This window comes from Dermacentor andersoni, chromosome 11 (genome assembly GCF_023375885.2).
Source record: "Dermacentor andersoni chromosome 11, qqDerAnde1_hic_scaffold, whole genome shotgun sequence".
Classification (NCBI taxonomy): domain Eukaryota; kingdom Metazoa; phylum Arthropoda; class Arachnida; order Ixodida; family Ixodidae; genus Dermacentor; species Dermacentor andersoni.
In genome coordinates, this window is record NC_092824.1 from 49,848,985 (window position 1) to 49,864,751 (window position 15,767).

Sequence of the window (15,767 nt, forward strand, 5' to 3'; positions counted from 1 at the left end):
CGCAATGGTCCATGCAAGACATCAGAAACATGAGGTTGTTACCGAGCAAACTGCTCAGAGCTGATCACCTAGCAGTACTGCACACATTTCGAGATTGAAGGTACACAATTTTCTAATATACAACAGCAACAGTTCAACAAACTTTGAGAAAAGAAGTCTTCCCTTTCTTTCATAAAATTACATTTCGTATTACATTTTCCTTTATGTAAATTTTGCATACAAATTTTTGATCTACATCACAGCTTCTCAGGAGGCTAACATCTCATCCCCGCTTACTGAAAAGGCAGTCAAAGATTGGTACCATAAGTGCAATAAAAGCTTGCTTTGCAAGTCAGGGAACCAGTTCTCAGACAAGATTTTCCCTAGCATCATTGCAATGTTGTTAAAATGCTTAGAAATTCAATTAACTATGACTGGTTCTCATTGCTAGCTAGAGAAATTCTGCTTCTACTGCTGCTAGAATACGGCGCTTTTAAAGTGTGTGCAACTTTTTTCTATACGTGGTCCAGTAGTGGATTTACAATGACAGTAGCTGGTGGTGAAGGAAAACCGTCACCAATTCTTTCCAGCCAGGGGTGGTTATTCTCAGGCAATCACTACTGCAAGATTTTGCACAACTCTGCACTGGATGCATCAGCGTATGTATGCGAATAACAGTGTTTCTGGTTCTGTGCAGAGTTCGCCATCTTTGAACAGTGCCAGAAATGCCTTCGACTATGTACCTTGCGTATGCTACAAACACGTTCGGCGACTCAAGTGAGCACTTGATAATATGCACAAGTGAGCACTTGAGGATACCACCCTGGGTCACTAACGATTCCACCTGTTTGTAAATGTGCCATTTCGCCAGCATTTTCTAGAGCTTGCAGCAATTGGTTAGTGGAAAGTGCAAGGGAAAACGAAATGAGCAGCTGAAAAGAGCATTGTAAGCAACATGTCTTTGCAGACAGAAAAATATGAGGCATTACAACTACAGTCAAACCTCAATATAACGAACATGAATATAATGAATTATCCCATATAACGAAGTAAGTAAATATAGTGACTCCAATATCAGCGGGCAGCGAATACACACTGAAAACTAAGATCGGATATAATGAAGATATTTTCTTGTCAGACTCGACTCCGTTATAACGAGGTTCAACTGTGTGCGGTTCTTCAGCAGAATATTGCAGAAAAAAAAAGAAAAGAAGCAGTGACCACGAGTTGTGTAATCAGACCCTGTACACTGCGAATTGCCACAGACACTACTGGACAGCCCTGAAAATTAGAAAATAGTATTTACTGTGCATCTTACTTCATTAACTGCGTGGTACATGGTGACAGCCACTTTTCCTATCACAAAAAAAAAAACACACACAAAAAAAAAGTGTTGGGGAGGGATTTCAGTAAACAGATAATGCAAAGTATAGAACTGCAAAGGTGGCTCAGACATTGTTGCAGGCTCTGATGGAGGTCAGAAAACCACCAAAGCTGGAAACGGGTATGAAGATGTCTGCTGTAGGCTGTCAGCACCATCTGCCTCGTGCAGTCAGTTGTTGAGCCTGTTCTGCAGTGAAGTAACCTCACTAAGTTTTGCCTCGACTACTTTTCACTTGAGTGGGTACAGACCTCACAGCTGTTAGTAACATTGCTGCACGCTATGCCAAATGCAATAAGCACTGTGTGCCCTTTTTTAAAATCTTTTTTCACTCTTTCTTTTTATTATTATTTTTTTTTAATTCGGTACAAATGAGTAACACTTAAGAAAGGGCACTGTCCACAGACAGTGGCAAGGGAGCTCAGGAATCGGTGCATGCAGCTTAATTTTTAATTTCGACAGTTTTAGCCCTGTGTTGCACATGATGCCCTACTGTGATATGTTACTGCAAGAAAGCCTGCACACCTGGGCATCTTATAGTGCCGACTAATGTGGCAGCTACCACCAGTTAAGACAGCCACAAAATTGTGTTAACATGGTGGCAGCGTCCAGGCTACCCCACTACAATCTTTCCCCTTCCCTCCTTGCTTTCCACTGTTGCAAAAAGAACTATATGATGATGTCAGCCTTTGTATAGCCTCATCTCATGCTGACAAAAATGTATTGGCAATGTTTCGCCATTATTGCAAATGCCCGTTTATTTCGATGCTGTTATGCCTTGAAAAACAAGTGACTGAGAGCTGCAAAAGAAATTAAGATTTTCTGCATTGTTTAGCGCTGAACCGGTGTTGGCAATGTGGAGTGCTCTAGAAGCCTAATTCTTTACTGAGTCATGAATTTACTTGCCTGCTTACGAGTGATACATGATAAAGGCAATGCATACACAGTTGGTCTCCACATCAAGGCAATGTTGGTATAACTTCCACATCACTATCATCTGGCAACAGCCCTTATGATAGGCTACCCCAATCATAAAGACTACATGTTCATGTTGCCTTGAATAAGTAACATGTTTCTGAATTGGCAGTTAAACTTGCAGTCCTCTTGGTTGTGCTGCGTGTCATCACAAAATGTTTATTACAAGATGCTCATACTAGGGCCAGCTTTTTTTTGTAATGGTCCATAAGGCACTAGAGGAACTATTGCTCCTGCCCCTACTCTTTACAATGAACACAAAGGCTTTAGCAGACAGCTGTGTTTGTGGCTGGCTAAGATTTGTGTACAAAAAGCTACTGGCAAAAAAAGGGGGGGTTGGGGGAGCCTGTCTGCACTAACAAACATGCCACCTGCAGATAAAGTAAACAAAGATGCAATTGCATGAAACAGTAGAAAGGAGAGAAGACCTTCCGTCTGCAACCAGTAGCAGAGAATGTAACACAAGTCAGGTGACAGCACACACAGGAGAGCACACACACACACACTGAGAGCAAGTCTGGAAAATGAGACAGCCAAAGGGGCCTGCAACGCTCTCTAGAAAACCTGTAGGGTGGGGCACCGACAGCACCACCCGGATGCCGGGATTACGTGCGCTCCGTGTGAAGGATGTGACGACGCTACGCCGCACTACAACCACTGGTTATGCAATTTATCATTCCCACGATATCGTGATCCATGCTAAATAACTACGGTGTTACGTTTAACGGCCGCTTTAACTCACGCGCAGGGTGTTGCAGCCACGAGAACAACGCCATCAACGTGCCAAGCACATGATGCGCCAACGTCCACCTCGTGGCAGCTGCTGTAACCAAAGCGATGCCATGGCTAACTAGATTAGACCGTGCACAGTTTGATCTAGGAGGCCACAGTAACGCAGCGGTCAAGCCAAGCAAACTTGCCAGCCATGGCATGCCGAATTCTGCTATGCAACTTCAGTGCCCTGCACCTATTGGGCGTTGCGATTCTATGTCATGGGAGAGTGAAATGTGGCACCCAGGGCCTTAAAAAAAATTTGAGTCAGGGGTAGCTGTCATTTTGCTTAGAATTTGAAGTTTCTGCGACTCATAATTTGACTATGTGTGCATTATTGTCATTATTTCTCTTGCTCTTAGTTCTTTGACATGCAAAAAGGTATAGGGCAAAGAAAGAATGGTGGCCTTAAAGCGTTGCAGGGCCCCTTTAACTTGCAGTAAAGAAAAAAAAAAGGATAAGGAACATTACAAGACAAAATAGGCAACTCGTGAGATAAAGAAAATGGTCACAACCCAGAACAAAACCTATGCAAACCAGCCGCAGGCACATGTGTGTGCGTGCAAGTGTGTGTGAAGTCAGTCCAGCACAGACACCAGAGAGTTCTAGCATGTTCTAGCATTCGCTGCTTCAGTGGAATATCGAGACGGAGCAGCGGACAGATGCGGTGACGACATCTTGCGATGAGGCACTGAACTAGGCTGCTGCACCTTGTGGCTCCGATATGCTGGCGCGACGCTTTCGCACAGCGACATGGGCCTGCTAATGCTGTACTGTTCACTTTCGATCGGCGTGATGCAATAGGAGATTGTTCTGGTACACTCAAATCAGAACAACGCGTCACGAAGCACCACAGCAGGTGCCATACTTCTCATTTCATCTTTTTTTATCAATCTTGGGTTTTAACTTGCCATAGCTGTTCAACAAGGCCACGGGGGACGTGTTAACAGAGCTATACGGATTAGTTTTGACCCCTTGGCGTTCTTTAATGCATCTGCAAAGCACTGAGTGCATAATTACTAGCGTACAGTGCTTTGCACTGTGCACTGCACTTTTTTCAGAGTGAAGCCACCACGGTCGGAAATCAAAACAGCGACCTCCGGCTCAGTTCGCGTTCCGTCCCGTTATGCCGCTAAAACAGAATGCTCGAATGCTCACACATTGGCTAGAACACTCAATGGCATGGTAAAATCGCAGAGGGGAGAAAAAAACAAGCGTACGAGAAATTAAAATCGGAGAAAAAAATTAAAACAATCAGAACAGTGGGAGGTAGTGAGCACAGAACCAAAAAAAAAAAAAAAAAAAAGAACAGAGCATCTGTGGGCTGCTGAGAAAAATAAACAAAGGCTTAACGAGAAGGAAATTAAAAATGAGAACGTACCAAAAAGGGTAAAGAGAGCGTCGGGCGTGACCATCTAAAAACGAGGAGGAGGAGGATGAGAAGAGGCAGGCCCCAGCAGAAGAGGGTGTGTGCGGCCAGAGGGCACCCACGGACGAAGGGAGGGTTGGTGGTTGGTGGTCGGTGGGTCGGGCCAGTGTCCCACCACAAGAGAAGCGCGCACATCCGCACGACAGCCACAGGAGGCGGCGGCGGCAGCAGCCGTGGTTTTCAGTTTGTGTGGCAGTTTTTTGTTTTGTTTTGTTTTTTAAACAGGACAGAGAGAGGGGTAGAGAGAGAGAGAAGGAGAGAAGAGAGAGTGGGAACGAGGAAATGACATGCGTGCGATGAAGAGGTTAGTGATGTGAACAGTACAGGCAGGGATTTAATTTTAGTGCGAGGTCAGATTGAAGACCAGGTAAAGGGGTGGGAGGTATGGACAAAAGTACAAGGGACAAGAACATTCATTTAAGAAAAATAAAAAAAATTATGTTAGAGATAAACAAGTTTCCGGCACAAATGTGCAAAAGTGGATAAGGAAGCAGAAAAGATATGTTAAAGATAGGTGTGGGGAAAGGGGAGGTGGGGGGTAAGAAAAAAAATATGAAGGTGCAGGATTAAAGAGCAGTGAGAAAACAAATTTTTAAACCAGCAAAGGAAGAGAATAGTAAAGATGGCACAGAAAATGTCCAAAATATAATGAAAGAAATATGCAAAAAAAGAATTGATAGAGAAAAGCAACGCCAGAAGAACACAGTCAAGTATGATGACAGGATGCGAGAGAAATGAAAAAACAAACAGATCATAGGTACACAAATGAGAATAGGCGAGTGTTGCAAAAGCGTTAGTGGGATGGTCAGCACACAAATTTGGGGGGGTGGGGGAGGGGGGGGGGGGGCAGTTGAGTTTGTAGTAGGCATTGTTTAGTTAACCATGCAGGAGGGTGGGGATGACAGGGAAGGGCAGGGTGCGGACAGAAGATAGTGGACGGTGTAAAGGGAGAAGGGGATGGGGTCAAGAGACAGAAAGAGAGAGAGAAAGATACAGTGAGAGAGAGACAGCAGAGAGACAGTATTAAATAAAGGAGCAAGAGCCGAAAGAAAAGGTAGGAGTGAGAGGGAAAAAAAAGAAACAAATCAACAGGTCAAAAACTGGAAAAAGGCATAAAAACCAAACAAACGCTCAGCACAAAAGAAAAGGGAGAAAAAACTGAACCGAGGCAAACAATTAACGGCAAACAGCAGCAGCAGCGAGTGGGCAGCGGCAGATAGCATGAGCTGCAGTGAATTGAAAGCATGCGGCCAAAACAAGTGCAACTAGGCGGCACAGCGTGCAGCAGAAGAGCTAGGACAGCTAGGAGTCAGTGGTGCTTCACAATGCTAGGGAAAGAACTCCGGTGAGACCGGAGGGCACAAAGAGCAAGATAGACAGGAGCGCCAACTCAATAAAATAGACAATTCCGTTAATTAGGCACATAATTAGTGCTACTGGTTCTCGCGTTGGTGTCGCACGATACTCACACAATCACAAGTGCCGACTTCACCAAGATGCGAGGCAATCCTAGGCCAGGATAATGCAACGATTCTACACTCTTAATGCTATTTCCCTTCTCGCATCGTCAATGGTCCAAGCAGCACTTCGCCCAGGTTAACGGGATTGGGCCAGCAGTGAACGGTGGATCATAAGGAAGGGAACAGAATATAGCGAAAGGAACCCTTGCATTATCTCGGCCCTGTATTTGTTACGGCATAAAAGATGTGAAACATCGTGCAGATTAAATGGCTGGCACTCTTTCCTGTACAGTCACTTCTTTCCGTTTCACATCTTTCACACCATAACCAACTAGCTCAGCGACAAGCAGTAATATGCTGCAACCCTAGATTCCTGGCTCAACATACTGGCCGTGACGAAACATGCCAGTGCCCCCAAACAGAGGCCATGCAGCAGGGTGCTCTCCGACATCATGTTCTTTCTAGAGCACAAAAAATGCTCGTAACACCTTGATCCAACCTTGGATAACACAAAGCTTTGGCAGACGGCAAACAGGCAGCTGTGTGCCTGGCCAGCAGTATAATTAGCATGGCAATGATCAAAGCGCACAGCAGCATGTGAGCTCGTATTTCACCATGCTGGCATGACCCGATAAGGCTTACTCTTTACTGCCTGCCTCCATCTGCGTGCAATTTGGGGCACTAAAATCTCAAGAGACGGAGATGCAAGAAGCACCACAAGGACACACGGGAGACAGCACCAAATACAGCTAGGCAGCATCCGTCGCCAAGACATATGCCCTTGCCCTTGACATTTTGCCCTTGCCAAGTGCCTTGCAAGATAAGCGGGTCAGCGATCCTGTGCATCTTCCTCCATGGTGCAGGGTAACTTATGCACCAGTCTCTTTGGTGCGGTAAACCCAGACATTCCACACAGCCACATGCTCCCTAACCGTCCACAATAACTGACAAAAGTGTGCTAGAGCCGTGAAGAGCCTCCACTTACCTATACTTCCACTACATATTCACACAAAAACTATAACCTAAAGAAGGTACAAACAGCCATATGGTACTTTGTAGTTTAGCTGACTGCAACATGTGCAGGAACTGAAGTGTGTTGTACAGTTAAACCTTGATATAACGAAGCCGGTAAAATCAGCAATTTGCTTCGTTATATCGAAATTTCAATGAGCCGAAATTTGACCTTTTATGCGAATAAGTACAGCCATCGATTGATTTTTTTCTTACATGAAAAGGGGCTACGGAATTATGCGAATTATCGGTCAATTGAAAGAAGCAAACTTGAATGAGAAAAAAGAAAATCATCTTGATGAATGTGGGAGTTAGCTACAAATGATACGGTTTCATGCCCCGTCGACAATATCTTCACATCAGTCGCAGAAATGAAGCGGCGCCAGCCATGCTTTCGTGTGCACTACGCCCCTGCATATGGTGTCGCCCGCACTGGGACCACGCTATCATGAAGAGCGCCGGCAGTGGGGAGTAAATGCTTGGTCTGCCTCTCGCTCAGAGTCAAGGAAACTCGAGATTATGCAACCTCCAGTACTAAATGCGCGGGAAGACGGCTAACATGATGCCACACCGTCTCGGCACGCCCGCTCTTTGCGTTATTGTCTCTGCATACCTTTGCATATGAAATCACATACAAACACAGTTGGTTATATCGAGATTTAACTGTACATATTTCATGCATACTTTCCCAATAGCCTTTATATGCTGCGGAGCGCTAAGCCTTTCAAACACCTACGTCTTGTGAATATTTACAAAACGAGCTTACTATTCACTACTGCATATTTAAAGCATATATGAGAGGCCTGCACAACGCATTCTAAAGCAGATAGCTGGGCTTTTATCCCTTTTACTGAGTGTGCATTAATAGAGAGTGTTTTATCCACTTACGGATAAGTATGCAGGAATGCACACATCGGAACGCAAACCCACATCTCAAGCCAATGTGACAATCCCACATAATTGCATGGTTGCATGTAAATAAAGGAGTATCTTGTTGTAGTTGTTGGGTCAGTTGATGAAACACAGCTATCAGAAGAGGGGCCACAAATCGACACACACACACACAAAAGAGGGCAGACGAGCATTGTTTGTATTGTTTGTCCTCTCAGTATGTACCCTCATCAATTAAATTGTGTACAAGCCCCTCTCTGCTGGCACATCAAAGGCGCCATACTTGCATTTTATTTCAATAGTGCTACCGCCATCTTCTCTTTCTCTAACATTTGTATGTACGCTTATAACAAATATCGGATTTAGCATATTTCCATTTCGAATGCAGCCTCATCAACAGGTCCGACAGTAGTAACACCCCAGACTTTAAGGTACACCTTTAAGGGGAGGCGAAAAGAAACCCTTTGAGATGAAAAAACCTCTGAGAAAAGCAAAAACAGACAAATAAAGCAGAGTTGGGTGCAGCTGAAATCAAAGCACGGATTAAGGAAAAAAAAAGTTCTGCAAAAATATCGTCAATGAAGGTGCTTTCTGAAATGAAAAAGAAATATGAAACAGCAGAACAGCAGGGAAGTACGGAACTGCGACAGGCATTGTGAAGAAAAGTTGGCTTGAGAGTCAAAACAAAGTGTGCAGGAGAAGACTTAAAATAAGTAAGAAGTACCGAGAGGCTGAAAGTTGCATTTGAGAACAAGTATGCGTCGACCTCGAATATCAGTGAAGTACAGAATCTGAGAAAAATGTGTGTGTGTGTGTGCACTCAAGAGGATATGATGATGATGATGATGATGATGATTCGGGATTTTTTCGCGCAGCAGCCGTGCAGGCTATAATGCACCAAGCACACGTTTTTCGGATTAGCTTATTTGTTCCAATGCGGTAAAATGGTGTAAATGGGCAAGTAAAAATATAAAACATGAACTGTGCCACAGTTCTTGTAGGGTTCCTGTGACTTTTAAAAAGTTGAAAGTATCTTCATATGGCACGAGTGGTTCATCGCTCACTAAGAACATGGGATGGAATGGGATTCTTCCTTCTTAAAAAAATCTTGAAATATCTTTGTCTCCATTTTTCTAATCCGGGACATATTAAAATGTGTAGCACGTTTAGAAATTCACCTTAGTGCTGGTATGTTGGTTGTGGTTTGTTATTTAGTAAGTAACTATGAGTTTGCGTGACCAATTCTTAAGCGACACTCAAGCGAATAACATACAAGTGAAGGCAAGGCAGAATGCTTTTCATGTGTGCAGGTGAGGTGTTCCGAAGGCATTTATTAATCACACGTAGCGGCATACCACCCTCGTTTGTGACCGATTCCAAACGTGGCCACTTTTCCACTCGAGAACGATTCTTACTGTCTAGTCCTTGTAAAGTCCTTGTGCTTGTGCTGGCACCACCAACAGCTACAGTTGACAATATCTACAACGTTATGGCAAGCAACAGGATAGACGGGCATAATATGGCTGACACCAGAATGGCTCACGTGAGTCGTTCTATTTGCCGATTAGCAAAATGGGACTTCTGTTAAACGTGTCACACAGAGGCCCAAACTCAGATGCGAACTAATTGAAAGCGGCTATGTTGCGTCATCATGCTTCCAGCTTCACCTGCGTTTATATCAAACGCTTAAATTCATACAATGCAACGTGCATTTGTGTCCACACCATGTTTGAACTGAAGCCCTGTTCCTTGTGGTTACAGTAAATTTTTCTACTGTTTGCGTTTCAATTTAAGCTGATGGCAGATCATGCTTTTTGTGGGTGCAGCTTGCAATCTTCGCTCCTAACACGAGCTACACAAACATTACACACAAAACAACACATCTTAAGAACACCCGTCTACTATCACTGCAGCGCCATGACAACTTGGCATCCACACCTTCACAGTCGCCACACTCTGCGTTTTCCATTATTATCGGGTGGCTTTACCGAGGATTTTCACTTATTACAGCCATAGCATGCTTGCCTCTGTTCATGCTCTGGCCTCATCATTATTCAAAATTACAACTGTTCGTTACACAAGAACAACACATTTTCCTTTCCTATCGTGGGGGCAACTCCTATAGTGCACAGACAGTGCGACTGCACGCGTCTAGCAGCCGGTAACTACTGCACTTTATCTCAACCGCAGCTGAAGAGGCAACAGACAAGAAAACAAAAGGGAAAGTAATGCAGCATGCGGGGGTGGGAGGGAGGTGAGGACAGCCCAAGCAGAACAGCAGAATGGCCACTGCCACACCGAGAGAACAAAAAAAGAAAGAAGGCAAGCCAGAAAGGAACATCACCACAAAGGTGTGAAAAGCGAGAGGCGTACCTGTTCGTTGAGGTTGGACACCAAAAGCACGCAGCTGGTGGTGGCCTGTCCTGGGAGGCGGATGCCGGCCATGCCGAGAGCTGTGGCCGGAGATGACGGCGACAGGGCAAAGCCACCCAGGGGCAGCCCTGCGCAGCCGTCGGACGCACGCACACACATCAACTACAACATTCCCTAGCTGACTGTAGAGGAGCTGCGCAAAAGATGCGTAAAGGGGAAAGCTGCCAGCGGTTGGAACATGGGGCTACTTTGATATTCTTAAACCCTGCGTGTGTCCTTGGCCAAAAGGTGCAGGATTGGCCAGCAGTGCATCTAGTAATGCACTGTTTTCACTGCAGAAAGGGCACGATTCTAATATTTATTTAAACACAATTGCAAGGAAAGTTCCGCACTATGCAAAGTGTCTTTAGTCCTATTGCTGCGACAATGTCACTGCACTTTTTAACTACTACTGGCAACAAAGCCACATGCAATGTTCATGGTTTGTTTTCATATTTGGCAGTCTCGTTTTAATCTAATAAAGTGTGATCTGACAGCGAGTCAAGCTACAGAAAGTAAGATGTATTACAGTACAATCCACTATTCAACCAGATATGGACATAAAGGCTTCAGAGGAGGCAGAAAGGCTTCAACGAAACAACCAAGTAAGCTTGAATGCTTCTAACATGAAATAGACAAAAAACACCCTCCCAACTTAGCCAAGATTTAACATTACACCATTTTAAGGGAGGAAGGCGGGGGGCACTGAGATCCCACAAAGATTCCATAATATAGCTCACAATACTGGTAAATTGATAAACTGTTGACTACAGTAACCATCCGTTTACACACAAAAACAAATAAGCACACACAAAAATGACAAGACATTAACACTGAAAATGCTCGAGCAGAACATCTGACAAAGCAGCAGCAAAGAAATGAGGTAGGTGAAAACAGTGCAGAAAAAGTTTTATCCTCAAGTCCTAACAACTTTTTCTCTTTTTTTTTTTCTTTTTTCTTTTACCTGTGTTGCTACATTTTATATTCCAGAAAGAAGAATGCCTGCACCGTGGCTTGCCATTTCTTCATTAACATTTTCAAAGAAATAACTTCTTCAGAAATGCTGCTCTAATATCTCTGAGGTAACTGTAAATGTAGCCTGAACAGTTGAGACAGAGCAGTACACTGAACCTATCTTCGCCCCTATATGAAATCTCAACCAGAAATGCATGAACTAATAGTATCCTAAAGAAAAAAAAAAAAACCGCCCCTGTACTGAAGTCACGCATCACAAATTTATGCGGCAGTACATTTTATTATCCAGGCACATGTCACCCTGACAACAAAGCCCCGCTGTACAAGCAAAAAAAGAAGTGTTTAATTTGTTAGGTGTTATCTGTTTTTGAACACCTGCAGAAAGAGGCACCAAAAAAATTCTGCTCACTTTATCCTGCGATAAATGTACATCCCATTAAAAGTGCCAGCTATCCTACACCAGAAATATCGGTGCCGATAGGTGCCAATACTAATGTCAACACCAACAAAGAAACAATGCTAAGACATCCAAGCCACTTCCAGAAAGCAATCCAGGCTTTGACGAGTGACACTAGATGAGCATAACAAAAAAAAAAAAAAAAAGGAAAAGGAGAAGAGAAAAAAGAAGAAAAAGAAAAGAAGTGCGCTTTCTACAGGGCACTGTAAGAGACAGCAGAGCCACCTACCCTGCTTCTTGTCAAACTGATCTCCTGTGGCAATGTTTTAAAAGGCAGCATTAGAAAGGTTGAGGAAGCAGGCAGGAGGAGAAGAGGAGGAAGAAGAAGGCATGACACAGCGTGAGCCAGAGGAACAACTTCACAAGCCATGGCGCCACATCATCCGAAGTGAGCACTGCTACGGCCACAGAAGCACACAGAAACAGCAGACAAGTCACTAACATGAATACCCAGCCCCTCGAAACAGCGCCCGGATATACTTTGCGTTAAAATACAGTGTCCTATATATTCCATTTCATACACAGCAGGCAATGCTACGAATCACGTTAGAAAAAAAGTTGGGCGTGAAGACACAAGACACAAGAAAAGAGAAGTGGACAGCAGAAACACCGTGCCGCCCGTTTCTGGCCCACCAATAAGGGACACACGTGAACAGACATACATAGGAGAGTCCGTTTCCCTCTTGTGTCCATGTCTGCATGCCTAACCTTTTTTTTTCTTCTAACATGAATCCCTACCAACTAGCTCATACTTCTGTTCTAGACACTACAAAGGCTCGAAAGAGTTCTCTCCCTGTTTGCATTCGCAGACAAAAGATTGTGCATCACTTATCCAAGAAAGATGCAGGTGTGCGTCATGCAATTCAATGTTACGTTAAGTAGCAAAATACAACAATCATTACATGGAAGGCATTGCAGATCTGAACCTACGTGCCTGTGAACAAGCGGAGTGACCCATTTCCACAACCGGCGGCCACAGCACACACTTGCGCCCACAACCAAAACATGTTAGTACGTCGTGTGCTGGAAGCACAAAGGTGCACAAATAACATGCAATCTGGCATGTTATGTCCACAAGGTATGTTGTTGCAACATACGCACTTGCCGATTCATAAAAAGCATTGCAGATAAAGGCCATTCTGCCCAACGAAAGTAGATGGCCAGCCTTACTGTAAACTTTGTGGTAAGAAAACTTGCGGTAGGGACTTTATTGCATCACTCACTGTCACTCAATAGCGACGGTCACAATGGCTTTGTGGTCACTATGATATACACTGATTGGCATACTCGCAACTGCAAACACATTTTTTTTATGTTAAATCGGTTCATGTACTCTATTGGATGTCAGTTGGGCCGGATCGGCATGGCATCGCAAGAGATATGTCTGCAACACAAGACGCATAAACCACTCCTTTTTCGGTCTCGACACATCCAAATTGAAATAGCTGACAACGACCACAAGGGTAGTGTCATGGCAACTACTGTAAGCTAAGTGAGTAGTCATGAACCTTACGGCGTTATGAGCCACTGCATTTTTTGCTTGCTTACGGATGTATGAGCCACTGACCAGGAGAGTTTTCGACATGGTGTTCTGTATGTTGCATGCGTGATTAGAAAGAATGCAAGCGCTCTTTGCCTCACTTTGCAGAGTTCTGGTAGCCTCTGCCTTAGGGCGCTATGAGCCATTGCATTTTTTGCTTGCTTACGTGGGTATGAGTCATTCATGACGACAGTTCTTGTGTGCAGACACAAAAATTCTATGGTACCCTAGTCATATACAGCTCCGCTGTAAAGAAAAACTACATTGTGGAATGCGCGGAGTGACTTCCATGATCGCACTACTTGAACTTCCAGAGCATTGTCTGCCAAGTATGAAATCATGCAAGTCATGCAATGTGCTTAGCTCTTTCCTGCACAGAAGTTACATTGTTTGAGCAAACTGATCCTTCTCAATAAAAATGGTAAGAGCGAGATGCACTGAATAAAGAGTAGGAAGCAGTGAAATTTGAAGTGGTGAGCCCATGGAACTAACTTACTGTGGAATGTGCACAAAACGGTTTTCACATTCCCTCAAACAGTTGGCCACATTCTCTGCCTGCGCATGCTGGCCCCATTTTTGTCTTCCATGTGCAACGTTAGGTGCGCAAGAGGCTTTATATATTTCCAACATAAACATACAACATACAGTTACTATAGTTGCAGAGCCGAATTGGCCAGCAACAAGGTTGGCGAACAGGGCATCCTGATTACAAGGAAAGAAGACCAGCACAGGGTTAATGGGAAATGCTGCAATCTGGTGGTCCCCACACACCTGTAAACCTGTGAAAACTCGAGAAGCCTCCCCATACATGATACCAGAATGATGGAGGAGGGGTAACGACACAGATTTTTTCTTTTTTTTTTTTTTTAAGGAGGGCTACTAAACGTTCCTCCAACTATTCTCAGTTTGTCATTGTAGCTGAGAGCAGTAAAGGCTGCACACACTGAAAAACTCTCATCTCAGTGCATGCTAACTCGAAATTTCAATTTGGAATCTTTTCCTCTTAGGCCATGCCACCGACAGTGACTGGCATTTTGGCATGAACTGTGCAACGCCAGGAAGCATGGAATTCCCTTCACCTATAGCTTCTACATTGCAGTTAAAGAGAATAATTTCCTCTATGCTTTCCCTGGCTTCGTAAGACTGTGACTAACAAAAATCAGGCACTTTGATTTAACCCCCTCCCTCCCCTTCTCTTAAGTTCTGATATTACCTTCAAGAAACAACCTTAGATTTTTAAGCCGAAAAAGCAGAACCCTACACATACGATACGCTAGGCATTACAGGTTTAAAGAACCCCATGAGGCAAAAATTATTCTGGAACTTTACACTAGTCCTCCCTCATAGCAGACAGCAGTTATAAAAATCAGCATATTTTTTTATTGACGTGTGCCTTTTTACCATCCCATTGCTTCCTATCTCGACCAGAAATGCTACACCAAGACTTAGTAGCCCTTCTCGGAGAACTATTCCATTGAACAGGACAGCACAGATGCAGGTGCATCAGTTGAGCTTGAATTATCTGTACCATTTATGAATTAAATAGTGCAAGAAAAGCAATACGTTGAATTAACCAGAGTCAAATTTATGGAAGCACACAATAAACTGCTTTTGCCTATGAAGTAATAAAATCATTACCATGTCTAATGTGCGAGATGTGTACAAGGCTTGTCTAAAGCAAAAGGTACGGAAGCCTCAAGCATGGAAAAGAACCTTTCTTTTTTTTTTATGAGCCAAATCAACATTCTAGTAGCAAGGTGCAGAAGTTTGTAACCAACATCCCAGAAGGCTTTCTTCTCTAAAGAAGTGTGATGTGACAGTTTTTCTCAGAAAGGTTCATCCCACATCCCATGCAGATGGACACAGCTTTACGTCAAAGATGTGTTTCATTCCCTGCACACTGGCGCCACTACATTAACGTACCGGCTGCTCTGTGAACAAAACTGCTGCTTTTGCCAAGCTTTCTTTACACAATTAACACTGCTGCACTTTAAGAACCAAGTTACAAACAGCCCCATGCTAACAGTTGAACAAGGGATGTCTCAAGCTGGGCCTGTCTTCTAACAAGTGTCATCAGGACAAGCCTTGCCTTTGGCAAGTACTACCTCATCAAGAGGCCAGTTTGTCGGACTGTTCGCTCCAGCAAGAGGCATCCCTGGTTTGGACACGGCTGATCATTTCTAGGCTCCCGTCTTCCTGTGGATTTCGACCATCAGAACATCATATTACAACAACACCAGAAGATAGTAATCCCATCCCTTCCGACCTAGCAGCCGTGAAGGGCACATATGGTCATTGCTGGAAAGGGGAAAAAAAAAAAAAAAAAGCCACTGGTCCCTGCTCCCCAACAACCAGCACATCATGTTGAACACCAGCCTGTGCGTCTCGCTTCTTCCACGAGGAACTACCAACTTCAGTGCCAGCTGAAACCTCAACAACACACACACAATGAAGGCACGCAAGCTGTTGACTTGAGCCCAGTCTAC

The 15,767-nt window shown here is 44.1% G+C and overlaps 1 protein-coding gene across 9 annotated transcripts in view; it reads right to left on the bottom strand.

Moving 5' to 3' along the window:
• heph (polypyrimidine tract-binding protein 1 heph) overlaps positions 1-15,767 on the bottom strand; it is a 157,308-nt gene that overhangs the window by 10,096 nt on the left and 131,445 nt on the right. For 6 of the 9 annotated variants that reach the window (XM_050167797.3, XM_050167801.3, XM_050167796.3 and 3 more), the window contains 3 exons: positions 11,971-11,994; positions 10,271-10,398; positions 4,488-4,521 (listed from right to left, as the gene is read on the bottom strand). In XM_050167797.3, coding sequence (XP_050023754.1) covers positions 4,488-4,521; positions 10,271-10,398; positions 11,971-11,994 — 186 coding nt within the window. The remainder of the gene's footprint in view (positions 1-4,487; positions 4,522-10,270; positions 10,399-11,970; positions 11,995-15,767) is intronic. The other 3 variants (XM_050167803.3, XM_050167798.3, XM_055064445.2) reach the window with 2 other exon arrangements.